The 20,170-nt window shown below is 37.9% G+C and overlaps 1 protein-coding gene across 3 annotated transcripts in view; it reads left to right on the plus strand.

The window, feature by feature from the left end:
- The window catches only part of LOC113512128 (protein mini spindles), a 31,553-nt gene that overhangs the window by 5,525 nt on the left and 5,858 nt on the right, over positions 1–20,170 (plus strand). For all 3 annotated transcript variants that reach the window (XM_052893735.1, XM_052893734.1, XM_052893736.1), the window contains exons 5-30: positions 304–467; positions 1,205–1,443; positions 1,899–2,093; positions 2,495–2,675; positions 2,884–3,017; positions 3,193–3,328; positions 3,658–3,798; positions 5,045–5,252; positions 5,695–5,916; positions 6,346–6,583; positions 7,076–7,216; positions 7,684–7,903; positions 8,950–9,129; positions 9,476–9,645; positions 9,833–9,997; positions 10,837–10,957; positions 11,230–11,347; positions 12,303–12,540; positions 12,935–13,070; positions 14,002–14,195; positions 14,929–15,060; positions 15,358–15,452; positions 16,084–16,296; positions 16,877–17,012; positions 17,970–18,155; positions 19,378–19,592. In XM_052893735.1, coding sequence (XP_052749695.1) covers positions 304–467; positions 1,205–1,443; positions 1,899–2,093; positions 2,495–2,675; positions 2,884–3,017; positions 3,193–3,328; positions 3,658–3,798; positions 5,045–5,252; positions 5,695–5,916; positions 6,346–6,583; positions 7,076–7,216; positions 7,684–7,903; positions 8,950–9,129; positions 9,476–9,645; positions 9,833–9,997; positions 10,837–10,957; positions 11,230–11,347; positions 12,303–12,540; positions 12,935–13,070; positions 14,002–14,195; positions 14,929–15,060; positions 15,358–15,452; positions 16,084–16,296; positions 16,877–17,012; positions 17,970–18,155; positions 19,378–19,592 — 4,518 coding nt within the window. The remainder of the gene's footprint in view (positions 1–303; positions 468–1,204; positions 1,444–1,898; positions 2,094–2,494; positions 2,676–2,883; positions 3,018–3,192; positions 3,329–3,657; positions 3,799–5,044; positions 5,253–5,694; positions 5,917–6,345; positions 6,584–7,075; positions 7,217–7,683; positions 7,904–8,949; positions 9,130–9,475; positions 9,646–9,832; positions 9,998–10,836; positions 10,958–11,229; positions 11,348–12,302; positions 12,541–12,934; positions 13,071–14,001; positions 14,196–14,928; positions 15,061–15,357; positions 15,453–16,083; positions 16,297–16,876; positions 17,013–17,969; positions 18,156–19,377; positions 19,593–20,170) is intronic.

Raw genomic sequence — 20,170 nt, forward strand, 5'->3', positions numbered from 1 at the left:
ATTATATTCATTTCGTTTAATAATTGACTAACAAAGAAAGTAGGACAATAATAGGTGTATATATGTATGTGTATGTTCCGATCTTCGATCTAATAGCTAGGCTATTGTTTAATAGTTTTTAATACATGAAGTCTCATCTTAATTATGAATTTACTAGTATATACACATATTGGTCACATAATGACAATATGAAATAAATATTAGTGGTCATAAGTTGTCACAAACTGAATTTAACAGTTGGGTTTTTCGTTATTTCTATTGGTTTCAATATAAATATTATCTTTATTTTTAATGTTGTACTAGATGGATTGGTGCGGCGATAGAGCCTCATATAGCTTCACTCCAAGCTGTCGTACAACAAGAGCTCCGGGAATCATTCGGAAGCGGAGGCGGCGCGCAGCCCACTCGCTACTTGCGCTCGCAACAGAACCGCGTCAGAGAATGCGCTGTATCTGACTCTCCTGATGGTAACATTTATTGCATTTGTTACTATTGTATATATATGATAAAATACATTAGATAGATTGTGCACACAAGAAGGTTGCCTGCCGAGTAGTGATGCGCGACTTTACTAATTCGACTACTAATTATTCGGTTGAGTAAATCATTCGGATTATTCAAATTATTTTGAAATAATTCGACTACTAATTTTATTCATTTGACTACTAATATGAGCCTACTATTAAACTAGCCCCTATTTTTAAATTTTGCTGCTAATTCCTATCAGTGATAGAATTTTTAAGAGGTTTTTTGTAGCAGAATTTATTAATAGGGTCTCAGATTTTTTTTCCTAGAAACATTTTTGCAATACCACAAATTTAAAAAATAAAATTTTCAAAATAAAGATCTATATCTGTACCAGTGCCACTACACAATACAAGGAATGAACATGTCTATTATTATGAAAAACAGTAGTTCTAAAAATGGAATGCACTATTTTAAATACTGTATAACATATTAAAATTCTGGTAAATTGGGCTATGGATACACAAGAACGCCAATCCAATATTACTCTTTAGTAATTTTAGTAATAGAAAGCCAATGCTTTAAAAAATTGCTATAAATGCCATATTAATTTAAATAATACCAACAAAGACAAAATTACGTAATAGTCGATACTCGTCAATGCTAGATCCATTTCCTATTAGCGTAAAAAATAGTTTTTTTTTTTTTATATTACAATGCTAATCATATTGTTTTGTAGGTACAGTAGATGACGATGACGCGGAGACGGGTGGCGGCGACTCTGGCGACATGGATCCATACGATCTCTTGGATCCTGTTGAGATCCTTTCCAAGATTCCCAAAGACTTCTATGAAAAATTGGAAGCCAAGAAGTGGCAAGAGAGAAAAGAAGCTCTTGATTCTCTAGAAGCCTTGCTAAAGACTGCTCCCAAGTTAGAACCTGGCGACTATGCTGACCTTGTCCGAGCTTTAAAAAAGGTAAGAAATCAACCAGAGGCAATCCACTACAAATCAGGCCCTCTACACAAGCGGCAAGCGAATTCGTCGATGAAATCGACATTTCTAGCGGGTCCGTGAGATAGAATGAGATAGCAACGCTGGGTGTCTCATTCCAACTCTTGGACTCGCTAACGATGTCGATTCTATCGACGAATTCGATTACCACTTGTCTAGAGGGTCAGTTCTACTATAGATAAGTTTGCAATTCATATTAAACTTTTTACTTTGTAATATGATCTGAAACAGATGGCGAAACCTCTATGAAAATCAATAATAGTCAATCTAGTGCGATAGTATAACAATAACTTGTTTAAATTGAATGTTGTATTTATACAGCTGTCGCATAGATATACACGGTTTGGTCAATATTCAATTTTTTTTAATACCTAAAATAATCTTTTATTTTTGTCTAAATTAAGTTTTGTCATTTTTAGATAATATCAAAAGACACAAACGTGATGTTGGTCGCTCTCGGCGGTCGATTGCTTGGTATGGTTGCCAGTGGACTCCGCAACAAATTCCAGCCCTATGCTGTCGCATGCGTGCAAGCCATACTAGAAAAGTTCAAAGAAAGGAAGGCCAATGTCGTCACCGCTTTAAGAGAAGCTATCGATGCCATATATCCCTGTGTAAGTTATATGTATACCTTTTGAGCGCAACATTTGTCATGAAACTTTAACCTTAACACGATAAATATAAAGACGAAATTTATAAATGACAGAAAACCTGTTGACATTCAAATATTATATTGTATTTCTTTTTTATCTTACAACGAATGTACTCAATGGGTTAAAGATCTGGTGAACATGAATATAATATACTAGTTGTATTTATGTCCTACAGCTTTGCCTGCATAGAAACTTAATTACCACAGCAGAAATTGAAATTGGAATATAGTAGGCAAAAAAACTATAAAATAACTTTGTGTCAGTCTCCCTCTAATAAATGTTCAGCTTCTCTTTTATCTTCTGATCTCTATATATAATGAATTAAATCTATTCATTCATTGTATATACAATTTGTTTTACAGACAAACTTAGAAGCCATAATGGAGGACATGATAGCAGCATTCGACAACAAAAACCCACAAATTAAATCAGAAAGCGCGCTGTTCCTAGCGCGTGCACTCTGTCACACACAGCCGGCTGCTTTCAACAAGAAACTAATCAAAGCCTACGTAGCTAGTCTGCTCAAGTTACTCGAAAGTGCCGGTAAGTACTATTCTATGTTATCTTACTAAAAATGATTAAAAGTAAAGTATTAATTTTTTACCCTGGCAACTCCAGAATGCTTTTATTTTTTTTAATATTGGTAAAAACAAAGAAACTTCGATATATATATGCAAAGAATCTAATTTATTTTTATTTGATGCAATACATATTCTTAAACCAGTTTAAATGGGAAACCTGATGATAACAGATCCTGTGGTGCGTGATTCTGCTGCTGAAGCGCTTGGTACAGCCACCAAGTTGGTGGGTGAGAAGAACATTGCTCCCCATATTGGTAAACTGGACAACCTGAAAGAACAGAAGATCAAGGAGTTTGCTGACAAGGTCTGTTAATTTCTGTAAATTGATTAATTGTATATGTATCATAAAGCTATATAACTTAGTTTGCAAGTAGATGGGGTTATGGATATTTATTTATAGCATAATCTTACTTTGGAATTAAATTATGCTGTATGATATATACAATGGTATTTCATTTGTTTATATTACTTGTTTGCAGGCTGTGATTCAAGTGAAATTGGCGGCTCCTAAGAAAGAACCCAAGCCTAAAGCGGCGGCGCAGCCATCTGGTAAAGGAGACGGTAAACCTACCGCAGGTTCTGCGCAACCGAAACCAGTCAAACGGCCAGCCACAGGTAATATCGGCGACAAAGTACACCGTAAAGCAATGAGAAAAATGTTCCGTTTCTTATAAATTATTGTAACTTGAAATAAATAAATAAATGAAAAGTACAATGGCTTGCCGATTGACACCTCTAATACTACAGATACAGATGTAAAGAGCTTTGTACAAAGTCCCTCTAGCAGGGCCGTAACTAGACCCAAGTTTAAAGTAGGGCAAAAGACTTTGATAGGGCAGAAGCCGTAATTAAGTGACTTCAAAAAAGCGAATGTCTAATTTTCTTGGGGCCTTTCATTTTAAGGTAGGGCATTGACCCCTCAAGAATCAAAATTTAATTAATAGGTCCTGCCAAGAAAGTCGGAGCGGGTATCAAAAAACCTTCAGGCGGGCGTAGTCAACCCAGTCCGCCGCGGGAACAGGAGCTCTCGCAGGAAGAGGTGGACGCGAAAGCCGAGACGCTGTTCCCCGCTGACGTCATCACTGGTATGTTTCTTCAATTCACACTTTCTCATTATATCATACAAAGACATGTAAATATTCATGTATGGTTAGATTTTACTTCCATTGTAAACCCATTAATTGACACCAACAATAAGTGAGTAGTAAATACATCCTGTTAATTGAAAGAATAATCAAAATCAGATCCTATATCGAGAAAATACTTACGATTGCATAAGTATTTTATTTGTGTAAAACATTTATTGAGATATTGTTACATACGAGGTTTGTCCGGAAAGTACGTATAAAAGTTTTTTAAAAATTTTATTTTACAATTATTCAGGTAAATCAATTTTATCCCCTTCAAAGTACTCCCCCTGTGACATAATGCACTTGTGCCAACGCCGTTTCCACTGTGAGAAGGCTCCTTGAAAGTCCTCTGGTTGTAGGTTTCTCAGCTGCCCCGTCGTAGCTTTTTTTATCTCATTTATGTCCCCCAAATGCCGCCCCCGAAGTACCAATTTGGTTTTTGGGAACAAGAAGAAGTCACACGGGGCCAAATCCGGCGAATAGGGGGGTGTTCGGTCACCGTAATGGAATTTTTACTCAAAAACTCACGGACAACAAGAGAGGTGTGGGCAGGGGCATTGTCGTGGTGAAGAATCCAACGCCCCTCTCGCGCCAATTCTGGACGAACTCGTGCCACACGAGCTTTGAGGCGTCTGAGCACATCGACGTAGAATTTTCCATCAACTGTCTGGCCTGGAGGGACGAATTCTTGATGGACAATCCCCCGAACATCGAAAAAAACAATCAACATTGTCTTGACATTTGAGCGGGATTTTCTTGATTTTTTTGTTCGTGGTTCCCCGGATGTCTTATCGAATTAGATCGGCAAAAATTTCACGGCCATTCTTGCCGAGTTTCGAGAGAAACTTGATTACGACGCGCTGCTCTTCAACGGAAGCGGGCTCCATGCCGACGGGGTTTCGTTAAGAGGTAACTTCACAGATGGCGTGACAAGCCAGTTCGCACCGCACGGCGGTCAGACCAGAACTGAAGCATTGTTAGGGACATAAGGAAGGGGTCCTGCGCTTACCTGGCCTCCCCACTCCTCTTTCTCGCATTCCAGAACACTTTTATACGAACTTTCCGGACAGACCTCGTACATAAGCCTTTTTTGTGTTCAGTTAAAAATAACTAAAAAAATCACTTTTAATACTACATATTTAAATTCTGTCCGAATTCACAGTTTGATTTGCTTTTATATAAAAATTAATGCCAATAATAGGACTCGGCGATGGTAATTGGAAGACCCGTCTGTCAGCAGTCCAGAGTTTTCACTCAAACGTACAGGGGTTGACTACAAACGACGTAACAGCGCAAGTATTGTATCGCACTCTCAACAAGAAGCCAGGGCTGAAAGATACAAATGTACAAGTGCTCAAAGCTAGATTGGAAGCTTGCAAGTATATAACGGAGAATTTCCCTGTCTCTGTGTGAGTATATTGAATTTGAAAATGTTTTTCGTTGTTAATAATTAACAGTGCCGTAAATTGAAATTTCGCGGTAAACATATCATATGCGCAATATTATAATTAGTCTTGCATATTTTATACTTTGCCTTCAGTACTTTATATTTTGTGTTTAGTATTTTATAATTGGCCTTTAGTATTTTATAATTTGTCCTAAGCATTTTATAATTCTTTTTTGGCATATTATAAAATGCCAACAGTTTGAAAAGTTATTTCTTGATTTAAAAGATGTAAGGATAGACGTAAGAAGCATATTTGCAACAAACAGATTCTTTGATTAGTTCAGTTAATATATTTTTTTCCACAATATGATAAAATACTTTATTTTTAAATATTTGATGGTAAATTTTGTATTAAATTAAATATATGTAATTCAAATTTTAATGATATGTAATATTGTCAACAGTACGGCAGCAGACTTTGTTCTCCAAGACATAGTGACAAAGCTAGGGGAGGCGTCGTGTGCGTCAATATCTGCCGATTGCCTTACCTCGTTGGCCGAAGCTTGCGGACTCGAACATGTACTAAACGAGGGTCTCTCATTTGCAATGGACTCACAAAAGAACCCTAAAGTGCAGTCTGAAATGTTTAATTGGATGTCGATCGCTATAAAGGAGTTTGGATTCTCGTAAGTTGCACTTTATATATGTTTTTAAATTTATTGAAAAATTTCCAACATTGGTTACAATAGTAATTTACTGAGGTTTAATATCAGTGTAGGTATCTTGTAGATATTAGTTAAAAAAATTATGAGTAAATACTACGTTTCGATCATTAGTAATCCTAAAATAATAAAAATATTAAAATAAAGAAAATAGTTCATTATTTCTAATAATGAATAATAAAAATATTATTACTGTTTAAAGATTTACATAATACATAGGTACATAATAAACATTGTACATTGAAATTTGTGTGAATGCTTTTATATGTCGATAACATATTAATTCTTTAATTTCCTTCGATGCTCCTGTTAACAAAATATTTACGATTAAATATGTTTTTAAGTTATATGGAATTATAAGTATATTATTGCAATACTTAAATCCTTTTGCAGTATGAATATAAAAGGTATTGTCGCGCATGCAAAGAAAGCTCTTTCGGCTACGAATCCAAATGTGCGAACATCCACAGTTAACTTCCTCGGAACATTGTCTCTGTATGTTGGACCATCTCTCTTGAACCACTTTGATGGCGAGAAGCCAGCGACTAAACAGCTGATTAGCTTGGAACTAGATAAATATGCTAACAGCACTCCGCCCACACCAACTAGGCAATTGGGTGGAGTCAGTAAGGTATGTAATAATGAACTTAATGCTAAATACAAATACAAGTTTCGTTTAGAAAAAGTTTACAGGGCTATTACTGGTATTTAATTTCACTATATCAATTTTTATCAAATTTGAATAAATTAGACTTTATAGCTTTAACATAAAATTTATTTTGCTTTATTTTTTACAATTATTATACATATGCTGATGATAGATAAACTGATAAATACATTCTTTTGTTGATAAACATTTTAATGAGTATTATTATCTCATATTATGTATATCATCTATCAAATAGATAACACAAAATGAAACGTATTTACGATTGTTTTTAGTGTGACAAATAGTTTTCAAGTGGGTTTGGTTTTTTTTAATATCGTCTGCTTACATTAAAATACGTGTTTCTATTAATTACATTAAGTACTAAATAGACAATAACCTAGCATAAAATTTGTAAAAAGAGTGACTGCATATCATAAGTATTAGAATAGGAGCTTTATTATCGCGTCGTTACAGTCGGCAAGCAAAGCGTCAATGGGAGAGGATTTGGATGAAGTGGGAGTGGAGGAGGAAGTGGAGGATACGCGCCCAAGAACCGACATTGCTCCACTGATCACCGAAGCACTCATCGCAGAGTTGAACGACAAGAATTGGAAGGTAAAATTTTGCTTATGACATTTTTAACCAATTTCGATATGGAAAAGGGTCTTAATGCGAATGTATTTTATTTTATATTTGTTACGCGATATCTTCGCCAAATCTTAACAGTTTTGTTTCTTTTTCTATACTGCTCATTGGTTCTTCTTCTTAACATTTTTTTTTTTAATTTTTGAATTTTTTTCTTTTAAACCTAGTTGATATATTGCACAGCACTATTTAGCCCCAATCTAAATAGAGGTTATACTATGAATAATAGACATATATTAGTACAGTACATAGTATAAATAGAAAAACCAGAAGAATATAAACCAATGTTTTTATTATATGTAAATGAAACTCGTAACCAACCCTATACATACCACAGTCCTCATTTTTTTTTTTTCAAGTTTAAATATTTCATTGAAGTCTATACTCGATAGATTTATTTCGTTAAACAATATCTTACTTTGCATGATTTTGTACAGGTTCGCAATGAAGGCCTTGATAAAGTGAAGGCCATAATTACGTCAAGTTCCCCCATAAAGCCATCATTGGGTGAATTGCCGGCGGCACTAGTGGCGCGGCTACTGGACTCCAACTCGAAGCTTGCGCAGAGCGCGCTGCAGATATGTGAGACCCTCGCATCCGCTATGGGGCCCAAGTGCAAGCAGCATGTGAGGACGTTTTTCCCGGCTTTCTTCCAAGGTAAGATTTTTTTATAGAACTTAGTTTACACCTCACCAGATGAAAAATGGTAACTGTTGCATATAAACATGACTGGCACCATAAACAACAGAACATCTCATGTGTTGACATTTCCAAGAATTATGTTATGCTTTTGTACCTTGTAATTTCAATTTCAACCAAAAATTATAATATTAGAGTAGAGTAATAGAGTAGAATTTTACTAATTGAACTTATGCAAAACGTCTTAACGCATTTCGGTCTTCATCTATGGGGGAATTTTGAATTTCGAATTTTTTTTACTGACTGATCACTGATGAACATATTGTGACTGATTACAATATGTTCTATAATAGTACATTACTGCAACGACCAGCAACTGAGGCATTGATGGACGAACGTGCAAATGTGGGCCGAGGCGTAGCCGAGGCACACATACGCGAATCTATCAATACCTAGTTGTAGCCAAGGCTTGTATAGCACTTTTCTCAAACAATGCGCGGAAATCAAAAACACAATTTTACTTTTTAAGTTCAATGACGAATAAAGAACAATAATAATTTTTCACGCGCCATAATGTTCCTTTGTTTTTTTCTTTTTCAATAAACAACTTTCTATTTGCAAACCAGTTTGAAATTTAAATAAAACCTTTTATTAGTTGCCTCCTTGGTAGCCATGTTTCGAAGTAAAAGGTCATTCCATTTTTAAATTACAGAACAGATATGAGTTTACATAGTAATTTATCTGGCCGTAAAACACGACAGATATGGATTTTCATACAACTTTTGCCGGCCGTTGCCCGCATGTATCTGGCCAGTACGGCAATTTTGATTTATCTAGAAGAAGATTGTCAAAATAATGTTCACATTTCCAAGCATGTTTGAGAAAAACATTTTCTGTGCCAAAAGAAGAAGAAAAGTAATCCATATTTGTTTTCGTTTATGGGATAACGGTAACAATTGACAAATTTATGTTTCTACCTCATTAGGGAATAATCCGTATAAAATGTGTAAAGTCGCAAGCTCACTCCGAGATGAATTGTGGTGTGGTTTTGGTGTGTGCGGCAGCGTTCGGCGACAGCAAGCAGTGGATCCGCGCGGCGGCGGTGTCGTGCGTGCAGGCGTGGAGCGCGGCGGCGGGCGCGGCGGCCGCGCTCGACGGCGAGATGGTGCACGACGCGCTGCGCGCCGGCTCGCCCGCCCTGCGCGCCGCGCTGCTGCAGTGGCTCGCCGACCACCTGCCCGCAGGTACGTGCACACACACTGCACACTGCACACTGCACACTGCACACTGCACACTCCGTGGCGGTGTTGAGCGTGCAGGCGTGGAGCGCGGCGGCGGGCGCGCGTGAATGTCTACTATTAGTTGTGTATAAAAAAAAACTACTAAATAAATAATTTTGGTGTGTGGAATGTTTTTTTTTTACATCAAACAAGAGTTCCACACTAACAGTATGTATACCTAATTACAGCCTACATTTTCATTCTCACCTGTCATCACTCACTGTTACACCAGCGTACACCATTAGCGCAGGCAAAGTTACTATTCCATTATCATCCATTAAAAATAAATTATGAATTTTTTCATTTGCAGTTCCGCCAAAGTCATTCCCTCGCGAGGAGTTGGCGGTGTGCGTGACGACGCTGTACGCATGCTTGGAAGAACGCGCAGCTGACGTTCGCAAGGCAGCCGCTGACTGCGTGCTGCCATTCATGCTTCACCTTGGTTACGACCATATGCACAAGCAACTTGACAAACTGAAAGTAAGTTGATTTTACAAAATTTAATGATGAATATTATTCTTAATCCATTCCCATAATGTTGCTTGGTGTTTCTATCCATAAGCAACAATTACCGTATTCCATGCAGTGACTGTCTATCTGACAGATTATTTGCTATATTAAACAGCACAACAAAGCTTAAATCAAGTATTAATATTCTACTTTTTAGCCTGGCTCCAAAACAGTAGTCCAAGCGGCGTTAGACAAAGCCCGACCAAACTTACCGGTACAACCTTTGCCTGCTAAAGGCAAAAAGGAGGAGCCGCGAGGAGTCAAGTCTGCAGGAGCACTGAAGAAGGAAGCTGAGAAAAAAGCTGTTGCTGTCAAAGGCAAGGTAAGGTTTTTGTATAAATTGTTTCAAGTGCTTAGAGGTTATGGTTTGTATGGGCGAAAAACTAAATATCCAGGGGTCGGCAGAGAGGGCGGTTAACGAAGACCGGTATGCCTTTTACAAAAACTTAAATTAGTCGTACCTCTTTGATGTGCTGGTACACCTGCCTCCTTGGGCTGCTGTCTTTCTCCACGGCGCAGCTAAGCATCCTTACGGGCTCCGGAGCACGCACAAATGTTGTATTTGGATAGGGTGGCGTGATGTCGGGTACTTCACATGTCCACGACACGTATCAGTTTTTCCATTAATAGAAACTTAGTCTTATTATGACATCTAGCAAGTTGCACACAAAACCACGTCGTAGCAAACTATGAATTTCACTTAGATGTCTTTTATTATAAAATAAATACACGACACAGAGCGTATGCTGCTAACAACCCATCATCACTTTTCCGCCAACGCCATATTTTTTTTTATCAGTTTGAACATAGTTGCGCTCAGGTACGATGTGACAGCACTCTCTTGCGTAGTAAAACGATCTTTAAGCCGTGCGATGCAACCGGTATCGGATTATCACCATTAAACTAGCCCAAACATAGTTGTTTCATGTTGTTTTCACATAATTATGATAAGGGTGTGTTTTTTATTTGAATGAAAATTGACTTTTATTTTTATAAATTTGGTTACAACTTTTCGTTAGGTTGACTATTATGTTGCTTGCCGTTCCAAATTTCTTAAAAAAAAATCTAGAATCTATTAAATAATCTATATACTTAGATACTATAGATATTTCCGACAATAGTATTTTTTAAATAAATCTGATATTATTGTAATTTATTTAGGGTCCAGTGAAGCCCACATCAGCGTCAAGCCGAGGCAAAAAGGATGATGAGGATTGCACACCTCTTCTGCCGAACAACAATGCCAAGAACCAGCGAATCATCGATGACCAGAAACTTAAAGGTTTGTCAACTGTCACAACAAAAAACACGTCATCTTCCAATGTATTGATCCTTCGTGCCGGATATTAATGTCTTATTGAAATTATGGCGTATGTTAAAAGAGAACAGTAATCTATAGAACAATATTTGCTAGTTATTTTTGGCAGATTGCAATATAATAAAAAAATATAAATATATTTAATCATTCTAATCTACCAGGTTACGCATATATGTGCTTTCAGTATTTTAAAAATTATATAATTACTAATTTTATAAATATTGTCAATTTTATAGTCCTGAAGTGGAATTTTACGACTCCGCGCGAAGAATTCTTCGAACTACTTAAAGAACAAATGACAACCGCCGGATTAAACAAGCAACTTGTGGCGAATATGTTCCACAGTGACTTCAGGTATAAATCACACAACAATTTGAGACAATTTGACTATGAATAAACATTATGTAATATTGCAAATAATAAAATTAATAGCCTCCCCCACGGAAAGAGGTTTGTCAGTAGTTGCTACGCTTGGCAAGACGGGTTGACAACCGCAGTTAGCATTTGATGATGCATGTTGTATTTATCTACATATCTGCTGGTCTACCATGAAATTTTCGGGCTCAATTTCGTGTTTTTGTTCGTACCGAAATCGACTCAGTAAATGGAGTTTAACATTTTGTTCATCATATATCCTATCCTAATAATCCAGAAGAACGATATTTTAACAGTTTTAATAATTTTAAACGGCATGTATTATGTATTTTTAACATCAAATTTCTGTTTCGTTTGTCCCCGGAATTTCGGTAAATATTTCATGGTAGGCCCCCTGAAATTGTGTTATACCAACTTAAATCCCAGTGATAGTTAAAACTAAGTTAGCTAGAAAGAAGCAGAGGAACTAAAATCAGCTATTTTTATTAGTAATATCTTTCTGTGTCTTATGGTTAAACAGATATTTAATGAGATGTTATAACTGAGTTGTCTATCTTAAAAACTAATATTTTATCTGAATTAATCTAGAGCAGCCTTTCCCAAAGTGGCCGATAACGTCCTCTTGTGGGCGCTGCAGTCCTAAAGGGCGGTAATAGACCAAGAAAAAAATGGAGGCGTTGTGTAGAGGCTTGGGGGGTGATTTGTTGATCTTGAAGTAATAGTGGTTTTTAAGTAGGTGAAAAAAAGGGGGGTGCTTAAATATAATTTATTCTCAAAGTGGGCAATAAACAAAATAAGTTTGGGAACCCCTGATCTAGAGAATAATGACATACAGCATGACCATTTTATGAAGTTATGTAAATATAACTTAAATGTTCTATTTTATTTATATAACTGAGAATAAAAAAATAATGTATAATTATTTTATATATAGATATCACCTAAAAGCTATTGAAGCACTCTCTGAAGACTTGCAAGAGAATGGTTCAGCACTAATGGCTAATTTGGACCTGGTACTCAAGTGGCTCACCCTCCGGTTCTTCGACACCAACCCATCTGTCATCCTAAAGGGTCTGGAGTATTTGTCACAAGTGTTCCAATACTTGATGGACAGTGACTACACGATGGCAGAATATGAAGCTAATTGCTTTATTCCTTATCTCGTCCTTAAGGCAAGACTATATTTTATTAATTTTTTATTTGCCTAGTACTAGTTAAAAAACAATATATGGAATTTTTCTTTCTAAAAATCTTTATCCGACTATTAAAAATTATAATTATGAAAATAAATTATCTAAATTCATGTATAAACACCATTAATATTTTTAAATAATTCATACGCTATCGACACATCTGCAAGTAGACATCCCCCATGAACTGTCCTGAAGAATGCTTGTGAGTCACATGCATCTATCGACGCTAGTTATATGTTTGAAATCACTGCAAACTAATGTCTGAAATTTCTGATAATGTCACATTCACCAAAAGTGCAGGCTCTAAAAAAATAATTGTGTAAAATGTAAAAAATAGATCAGTTAATGTAAAATTGCTTTTACATTTTCTTAGGTCGGTGACCCGAAGGACACTGTCCGAAATGGCGTCAAAGCGTTGTTCAAGCAGATTTGCGTCGTCTATTCTGTCACTAAGCTATTTGGATATCTGATGGAGGGACTAAAATCTAAGAACGCGAGACAACGAGCTGGTGAGTTCTGTCATATACACTGTCTAATAAGTCGAATACAATTAAAACTTTACAGAACTAACTTATATTTTTTAATGTATAATAATGTAATTGCGGTCTCGTCTGTACTATCGTTATATAGTTGCGGGGCACCAGTGACAGATAATAGGTGGGAATGAAGCAGATCATCTGGCTCTTTATGACGATTTCAACAGTAATTAACCATGATGAGTTCCTGGGGAACTACGTGGAGGTCGATTTGATAGGTTATATTGCTAATAATTAGACTGTTATGGTGCTTTACTAGCAAATCCTTTTACCCCTCGTAACTTATATTTAGGTATTATAACGTTTAAATTAAATCACTTGTATACATCTATATAAGACATCACAAATATTTTTTATTCTTTCTTTTATTAATTCTTCAATCTAATAGAATTGGAAGGAAACTGGATCTTTATTCTTTTTAAACAAAATTATACCCATATTGTACAATGTTGTTAAACTTTTAATATAAAACACAGGATCTTCAGTATATCATACCAAACATCATTATGAAATATTTTTTAATATTAATTATTAAAAAAAAATGTCGCTTAATATACATTCATTTTATAATCGTATAAACACCTATTACTCATTATCAAGTGTAGGTTGTTGTAATAATCAGCGGTGATGATTGACTAACGTGCGATACCGTACAGAGTGCCTTTTTTTAATAGATAATAATGGAATTATGCCCCGCCTGCGCTATCGGTATACACTGGCGCGGCACCAGTGAGAGATGAGACATGGGAATGAAGACAGGTCAGTTAGCCAATCGTGATAAATTCAACGATAAATTAGTCACGATGGTTTCCAGAGGGAACCGCGTGTATATCGACCTGATAGAGTATATTGATAGCAACGGGGACTAATCCCACCATTACTAAGAATCCCCTCCCCCGCGCAGAGTGCCTGGAGTGCATCGGCCACCTGGTGGAGACGTACGGGCCGACGGTGATGGCGCCGGCGGGCGGCGCCGCGCTCAAGGAGCTGGCGCGGCACATCGGCGACCGCGACAACGCCGTGCGCTCCGCCGCGCTCAACTGCATCGCCGCCGCCTACTTCCTCGAGGGCGACAAGGTCTACAAGATGATCGGACAGGTATTCATTCATACCTTCTAAATACAATTTAGTCAGCCGAAACATATCAGCAAATTGCATAGCCACGAGGACAAGTTTTACACCTTTTTTTATCAGTAAATGAAATAGTTATGCTATCAGTACTAGCGAGAAAAATGACAGGTGCACATGAAGATAGAACCATCTTCATGCCCATCGTGACCAATTTAACAGAAATTAACCACGATTATTGTTAGTGGAGGCCTTGATTATATTGTTGGTAGTTAGGCCAAAATACTTATTATTAACAAACCCTCCTCCAGTGCTTTTACATATTTGTATCAACTATTCAGAGGTAAAAAGACATTTGATAGTTCATATTCAATAAGTGCACTACTAGTTCCTACTAAAGAAACAGTTTATTGGACTATGGGACCATTCCCCACAGTCAGACAGATAGACTAAACAACTTAGACCGTTGCCTAATTCTCGTAACGTTTAGTCTCAATTATTAGTTAAGTGACATGTTTTATTTCGTTAGATTTAGTGATTTAAAATGATTTCCTAAACTTAAAAAGTTAATTTTTTAAAACCAAAATATCGAAATTTTCTTACCACATGCAATAGTATCATTATATTCATTGGTTGCCTTACTTTATTCACTATGTTGTATAATAAAAATAAAGAATTATTCGTTCATTCATTTATCTATTGATGCCCTCGCGTCATTATTAGAGAACAAATCATAATATCTTTGCTCATTACCACATTACAGATATCAGACAAAGACCTGTCACTTCTAGAAGAGCGTATAAAGCGTGCCGGCAAGAGTCGCAGCGCAGAAGCGCGAAGGTCTATGGTGGTGCCTTTGTCGGCTTCTGGACGACCCATACTGCCACCGCCTGAGGTAACAGCTCATTGTATATTTACATGTACTTTTATACTAATCTTATAGCAAGAGCTAAATTAACCATTAGGCAGTGTAAGCAATTGACTAGGAGCCCCCAAGCCCTGATAAAATTTTGAATAGAAATAAGTTCAGGGAAAATATTGTATTTTTATGTTTTATTATTATATTTCAGTATATTTCATAGCACATTTTAAGTTAATATAAAATTATAGTAGGTATTCTGGCCCTGCTTACAGCAGTGTAATTACATAATTTGACTTTGGAAATTTTATTTTTCATGTTGTATATTTTTAGGACAATACCTCTAGACATTTGATATCAGCCGACAATCCGCCCGTAGAGTATGAAGAGGAGGAAGAGGAAGAACCCGCTCCGCCTCCGCCTAATCCGTAAGTATTATATTGTTTAGATTTCATATTTAAATTAGTAATAGGGGTGTCCTCTAGAAATCTGTCCGATTCTAGTATAAGGGCATACGAGTATGCGATGCCGGCCACCCGAGCCGCTGCAGTGTCCCGGTCCTTTCCGCGACTACAATAGCCTTCCCCCCCCCCCCCTCCACTCCTTTTTTTTTCTCACATAAGTTTCTAATGCCTTTTATTAACAATTACCTTTACACATTTCCAATGTTCCTTCCCTTTTTTCCTCAGTCTTTTTCTCCATACCATAAGTGGTGGAAACCACCAATAAATGCATTCTCAAAGAGGGTTGACGTCAGACAGGCGACCGGTTGTAAAACTATAAGCCAAATCTTTTTGTAATATGGATAAAAAATATATTACGCGACCCCAAATATTAATTGGGATAAGGGCAGGAAGACGATAAATTATAGTTAAATTAGAAGTTTTGTATTAATTTAAATATATTTTAAAATGCATGTGCGAATTTAAAGTGCTGAAATTATTATCCTTATTCATCATTATCTATTATTATCAACTATTATATTCAGTATGAGTTTTCAGTTTTGTCATCATGTCAGATCCAATGTAAATTTGCCTTAATGTGTTACATATATTACAGTGTGGCACCGGAGCCGAAAGTGATCACGGGCCCGTTTGGGCTGGACCCTGAACTGATCGCGCAGCTGGATGCAGCAGTACCTGTGGTGCGCCGACCAGATGTCCCCGAGCTTGACCTCAAGTTCCTGGACGAACCCATTCCCGCGGGGACCACACGACCTCACCATACGGCACACGTGTCCCACGTGCCTACCGTGCCTACCGTACGACACAGGTACTAATATACTGTATGATTATGCTGTTGGATGCGGCAATGACGATAATATGACGGCTAGATGTACCCGAGTTGACCTTCAGTTCCTAAACGACATCCTTATCAGAGCGAGATCTAACCATTGCACACACGTGCCTTGCGTGGCTACCTTGATGCACACATGTATACAGTCATGTAGCCGGATGCATTGGTGCTGCTGTACTAGTGTGCTTTTAACCTACCATGAAAAAGTTGCTGTCGCAAATACCTTACTGACTTTATGACAAATGCAAAATTATTTTGTATATTGGCTTCATTTCGATATAATATTATTTACACAAAAATTGGGTCTAAAATAAAGGAAATACATTTCATGATAGATGTAAGACACTGGATAGAGCTTTATTTTTACGTTTATTCTCCAGGAGATCAAACTGCCAATTATATCTCGCGAACTGACAGATAATAAAAAAATACGAGGTATATTTTTAAATTATAATTTTAAAACAAATTTTGTATAAAACGAACCTTTAAACCGATATATCTAGTCTTCTCTATATCTGTTAATGAGTTAAAAATAAGTAATTATTTTTCCACACAGTATGGTCCCGATGTCACCGCCGCGCCACCTGGCGCCACATCCGCTGGTGACCGCACAACATACGCAACACACATCCACCATCGACGACTCGCAACTTGCGGACACCATACACTCCATAGCCAGTCCTGACTTGAATGTAATTATAAATGCTTACCTTTTATATTGACTTATAAAGGTATTTTATTCTAATTCTAATCTTAATAATAAAATAAAACAGCCCCTTATATCTGTTGTGCCTTGCATATCCTCATCCGTCGTCGCCGTCCGATCGGCAATATATACTTGAGGATGAATGCCAAATTGATGTTTTTAAATTCAATAGCTATACTTGACGGATAATTTGCGTCGACTTTATACATACATAATATTTAAAATCAGCGAATATATATATCTTATGTTACAATAAGGCTTCATTACAGGCTTGCGCCGCATTCGGCATGTCTTTGGTCGCCGATCATCTGTGATGTAACATTATCGATTTCGTGACGCCGACATCAAATTGCATACTCTCTCGGTCACACTACATTAATTATGCGTCAATATGACGCTACAAGATGTTTTAGCCTAGCGTTTACTCTATCTTTGGCGCATCTTCAAACGATGGATGATCGTTAACGTACTGTTCTAGTTCTCATATGATACACCACACTTATTCGACCCAAAATTGAAGGAATGTAGAGCTACGTCGAACGTTGCACAAGAAAATATGCAATACAACGTTGCCTTTCTTTCTTCGCTAGAATATCGGCGCATACGTGATCACACACGTCGAGCACGAGCGTTCTATAACGTTACATCGCGATAATGCGAATAGCGAATAGTATGAAATTTGATTCATCGATATTCCGTTGCGGATGATCGGCAATCGAACGCAGTGTTAAATTGGTATTAACAAGTTTTTTTAGTAAACAAATTATTTTCTTACCGCATTGCACGTACTATTGACATGACGTTCTTAAATTGTTGCATGCCCGATAGGGTATAGCTGTTGATAGTAATGTCAAGTCAAAAGCAATGTTTTCTGGTATATGTATGTAGAGAGCTAGCAGCAGGGGGTAAGTGGAATCGCTATAAGAGCGGCGGTGGGTTGCAGGCGGCGATACGCGCGCTGTCGCTGATCTCGGGCGCGCTGTCGTCGGGGCGCGGCGCGGCGCTGGCGGCGCACGAGCAGCGCCTGGTGTGCGCCGTGGCCGCGCAGGTGCGCCGCCTGCGCGCCGCGCCGCCGCCCGCCGCCGACGCGCTGCCCGCCTACAAGTGCCTCGCCGGCGCGCTCACCACCGTACGTACGCACCGCACGCACGCGCGCCGCACGCGCACAGCACGCACACCGCACGCGCACCGCACGCACACCGCATGCACACAGCACGCACACAGCACGCACACCGCACGCGCACCGCACGCACACCGCACGACCAGCGACCAAGGGGGAGGGGAGGGATTGTTAGCAATGGAGTTCGACCCATTGCTAGTTATACGTCATAGTCGTAGAATACTGACAGATCTGATAAATATGACATATAAAGATCCATCGGTATTCTACGACTATGACGAATATGCACTATTAGGTAGACCTCCACGTGGTTCCCCCTAGAAACCATCGTGAACAATTCTTGTTGAATTCGTCACGATGGACTAACTGACCTGCTTTACCTCACCTATCATCCGTGGTGGTGCCCCGCCGGTGTATACCAAAAGCACGCTATCGGTATACACCGGCGGGTGGGGTTACCATTCTATTATCACCCATTAAAAAAAACCATCGCCCACGAAAACCGAACTACTTTTTTACAATCTTTGGAAAATAGTTTCAACTGACTAAAGCAAAAATTTTTATTTTATTCTCTTGTATTTGTGTACATTAAATTATTCAGATTGATAGCTGCTGCTGATTTTCACCACCGTACAACTGTCACAAATTAAAGTTCCATCCCAATCATCCAGATGAGTAGCGGTCCTCCACCGTGCGTTTTTCAAGGCCCTTTCTTCCACGTACAACCACTCTTTGAAATCAACTTCCAGCAGCAGTATTTCCCAACCGATACAATCTCATAACCATCAAGAAAAGAGCATATTCTTTTTTTAAAAGGCCGGCAGCACACCTTCAATGTCTTAGGTGTTGTGGGTGATTATGGGCGACGATAGTCACTGTCATGTGAGCCGCAAGCTGGTTTGCTCCCTGTTTGTTTGTAAAATAAAAAAAAAACATTAGGAAACATGTTACAGATCTAAATCTCGATAAATGTTGGACCTGCAAATATTATAAAGTTAAAATATGAGAATTTACAAAAAATATATTACAAGCTTTTATATCACGGGAATTTTATTATCTTACAAACGTTGCAGGTATTTTTTAGGTTACATCAACAAATTTTTACAATATTTATAAAAAATATGGCATGTCTTTATTTTCTATTATTTGTATCGTCCCACTTTTGTAAAAATTCTCTTCTCACTCTTTTGTCGTTATATCATTCACTTATGTGTGTGTTGCATCATCACAGTTCTACGAGACGGCGGGGTGTGGATCGCAAGTAAACGAGTCGGCGCTGTGCTCGCTGCTGGGCGAGCTGCTGCGGGTGCTGGGCGGCGCGGGCGGTGCGGGGGGCGCGGGTGGTGCGGGGGGCGCGGGCGGCGCGGAGGGCGAGCGGCTGGTGCGCGTGCTCAACAACGTGTGCGTGCGCGTGCTCGAGCACTCGCCGCGGACTGCGCTGCTCTGGTCAGTACCAGTGCTGGCTTATAATATAAATATAATAATAAGCTTATATAAGAGTATTTTGTTCTATTACCACATAGGCTTGGTTATAGGTTTTTTATTTTTTTTTTTGTTTTGGGTTTTACTCATTAGTGTATATTAAGTCAATGCAAAATATGGAAAACTTGAATATTTTTTATGCCACGAACGTGGTAAACAAGCAAACAACCCGTCAGAAGGTAAATGGTCAAAGTTGCATATCGATTTTTTTTAAGAAACCGTTAAAAATAAACGCATCTGTTTACGTAGGCAACAGTGCCTGCCAGCATGTCGTTTCCGTATGTAGTATTTGGTTAACTAAAGCAGTATGTGTTAATTTTTGGCTAAATCGATTTTCTTCTCATAACTTCTAGGAAATCTGGCTCGAAGGAGCAAAATATGTTAATAGATGTACACAATAATAAATGGTTAAGTTGAACGTAAATAATAATTAGCTAAAGTAATGACCATTGATACAATATTGGTCAATGGTTGAGGATACCATTAGGTGTTACTTCTACCATGTGTACTTTTAAATTAATTAAATAAATTAAATAAATAAT

This window comes from Galleria mellonella, unplaced genomic scaffold (assembly GCF_026898425.1).
Source record: "Galleria mellonella isolate WM207_F2 unplaced genomic scaffold, CSIRO_AGI_GalMel_v1 utg184, whole genome shotgun sequence".
Lineage (NCBI taxonomy): Eukaryota > Metazoa > Arthropoda > Insecta > Lepidoptera > Pyralidae > Galleria > Galleria mellonella.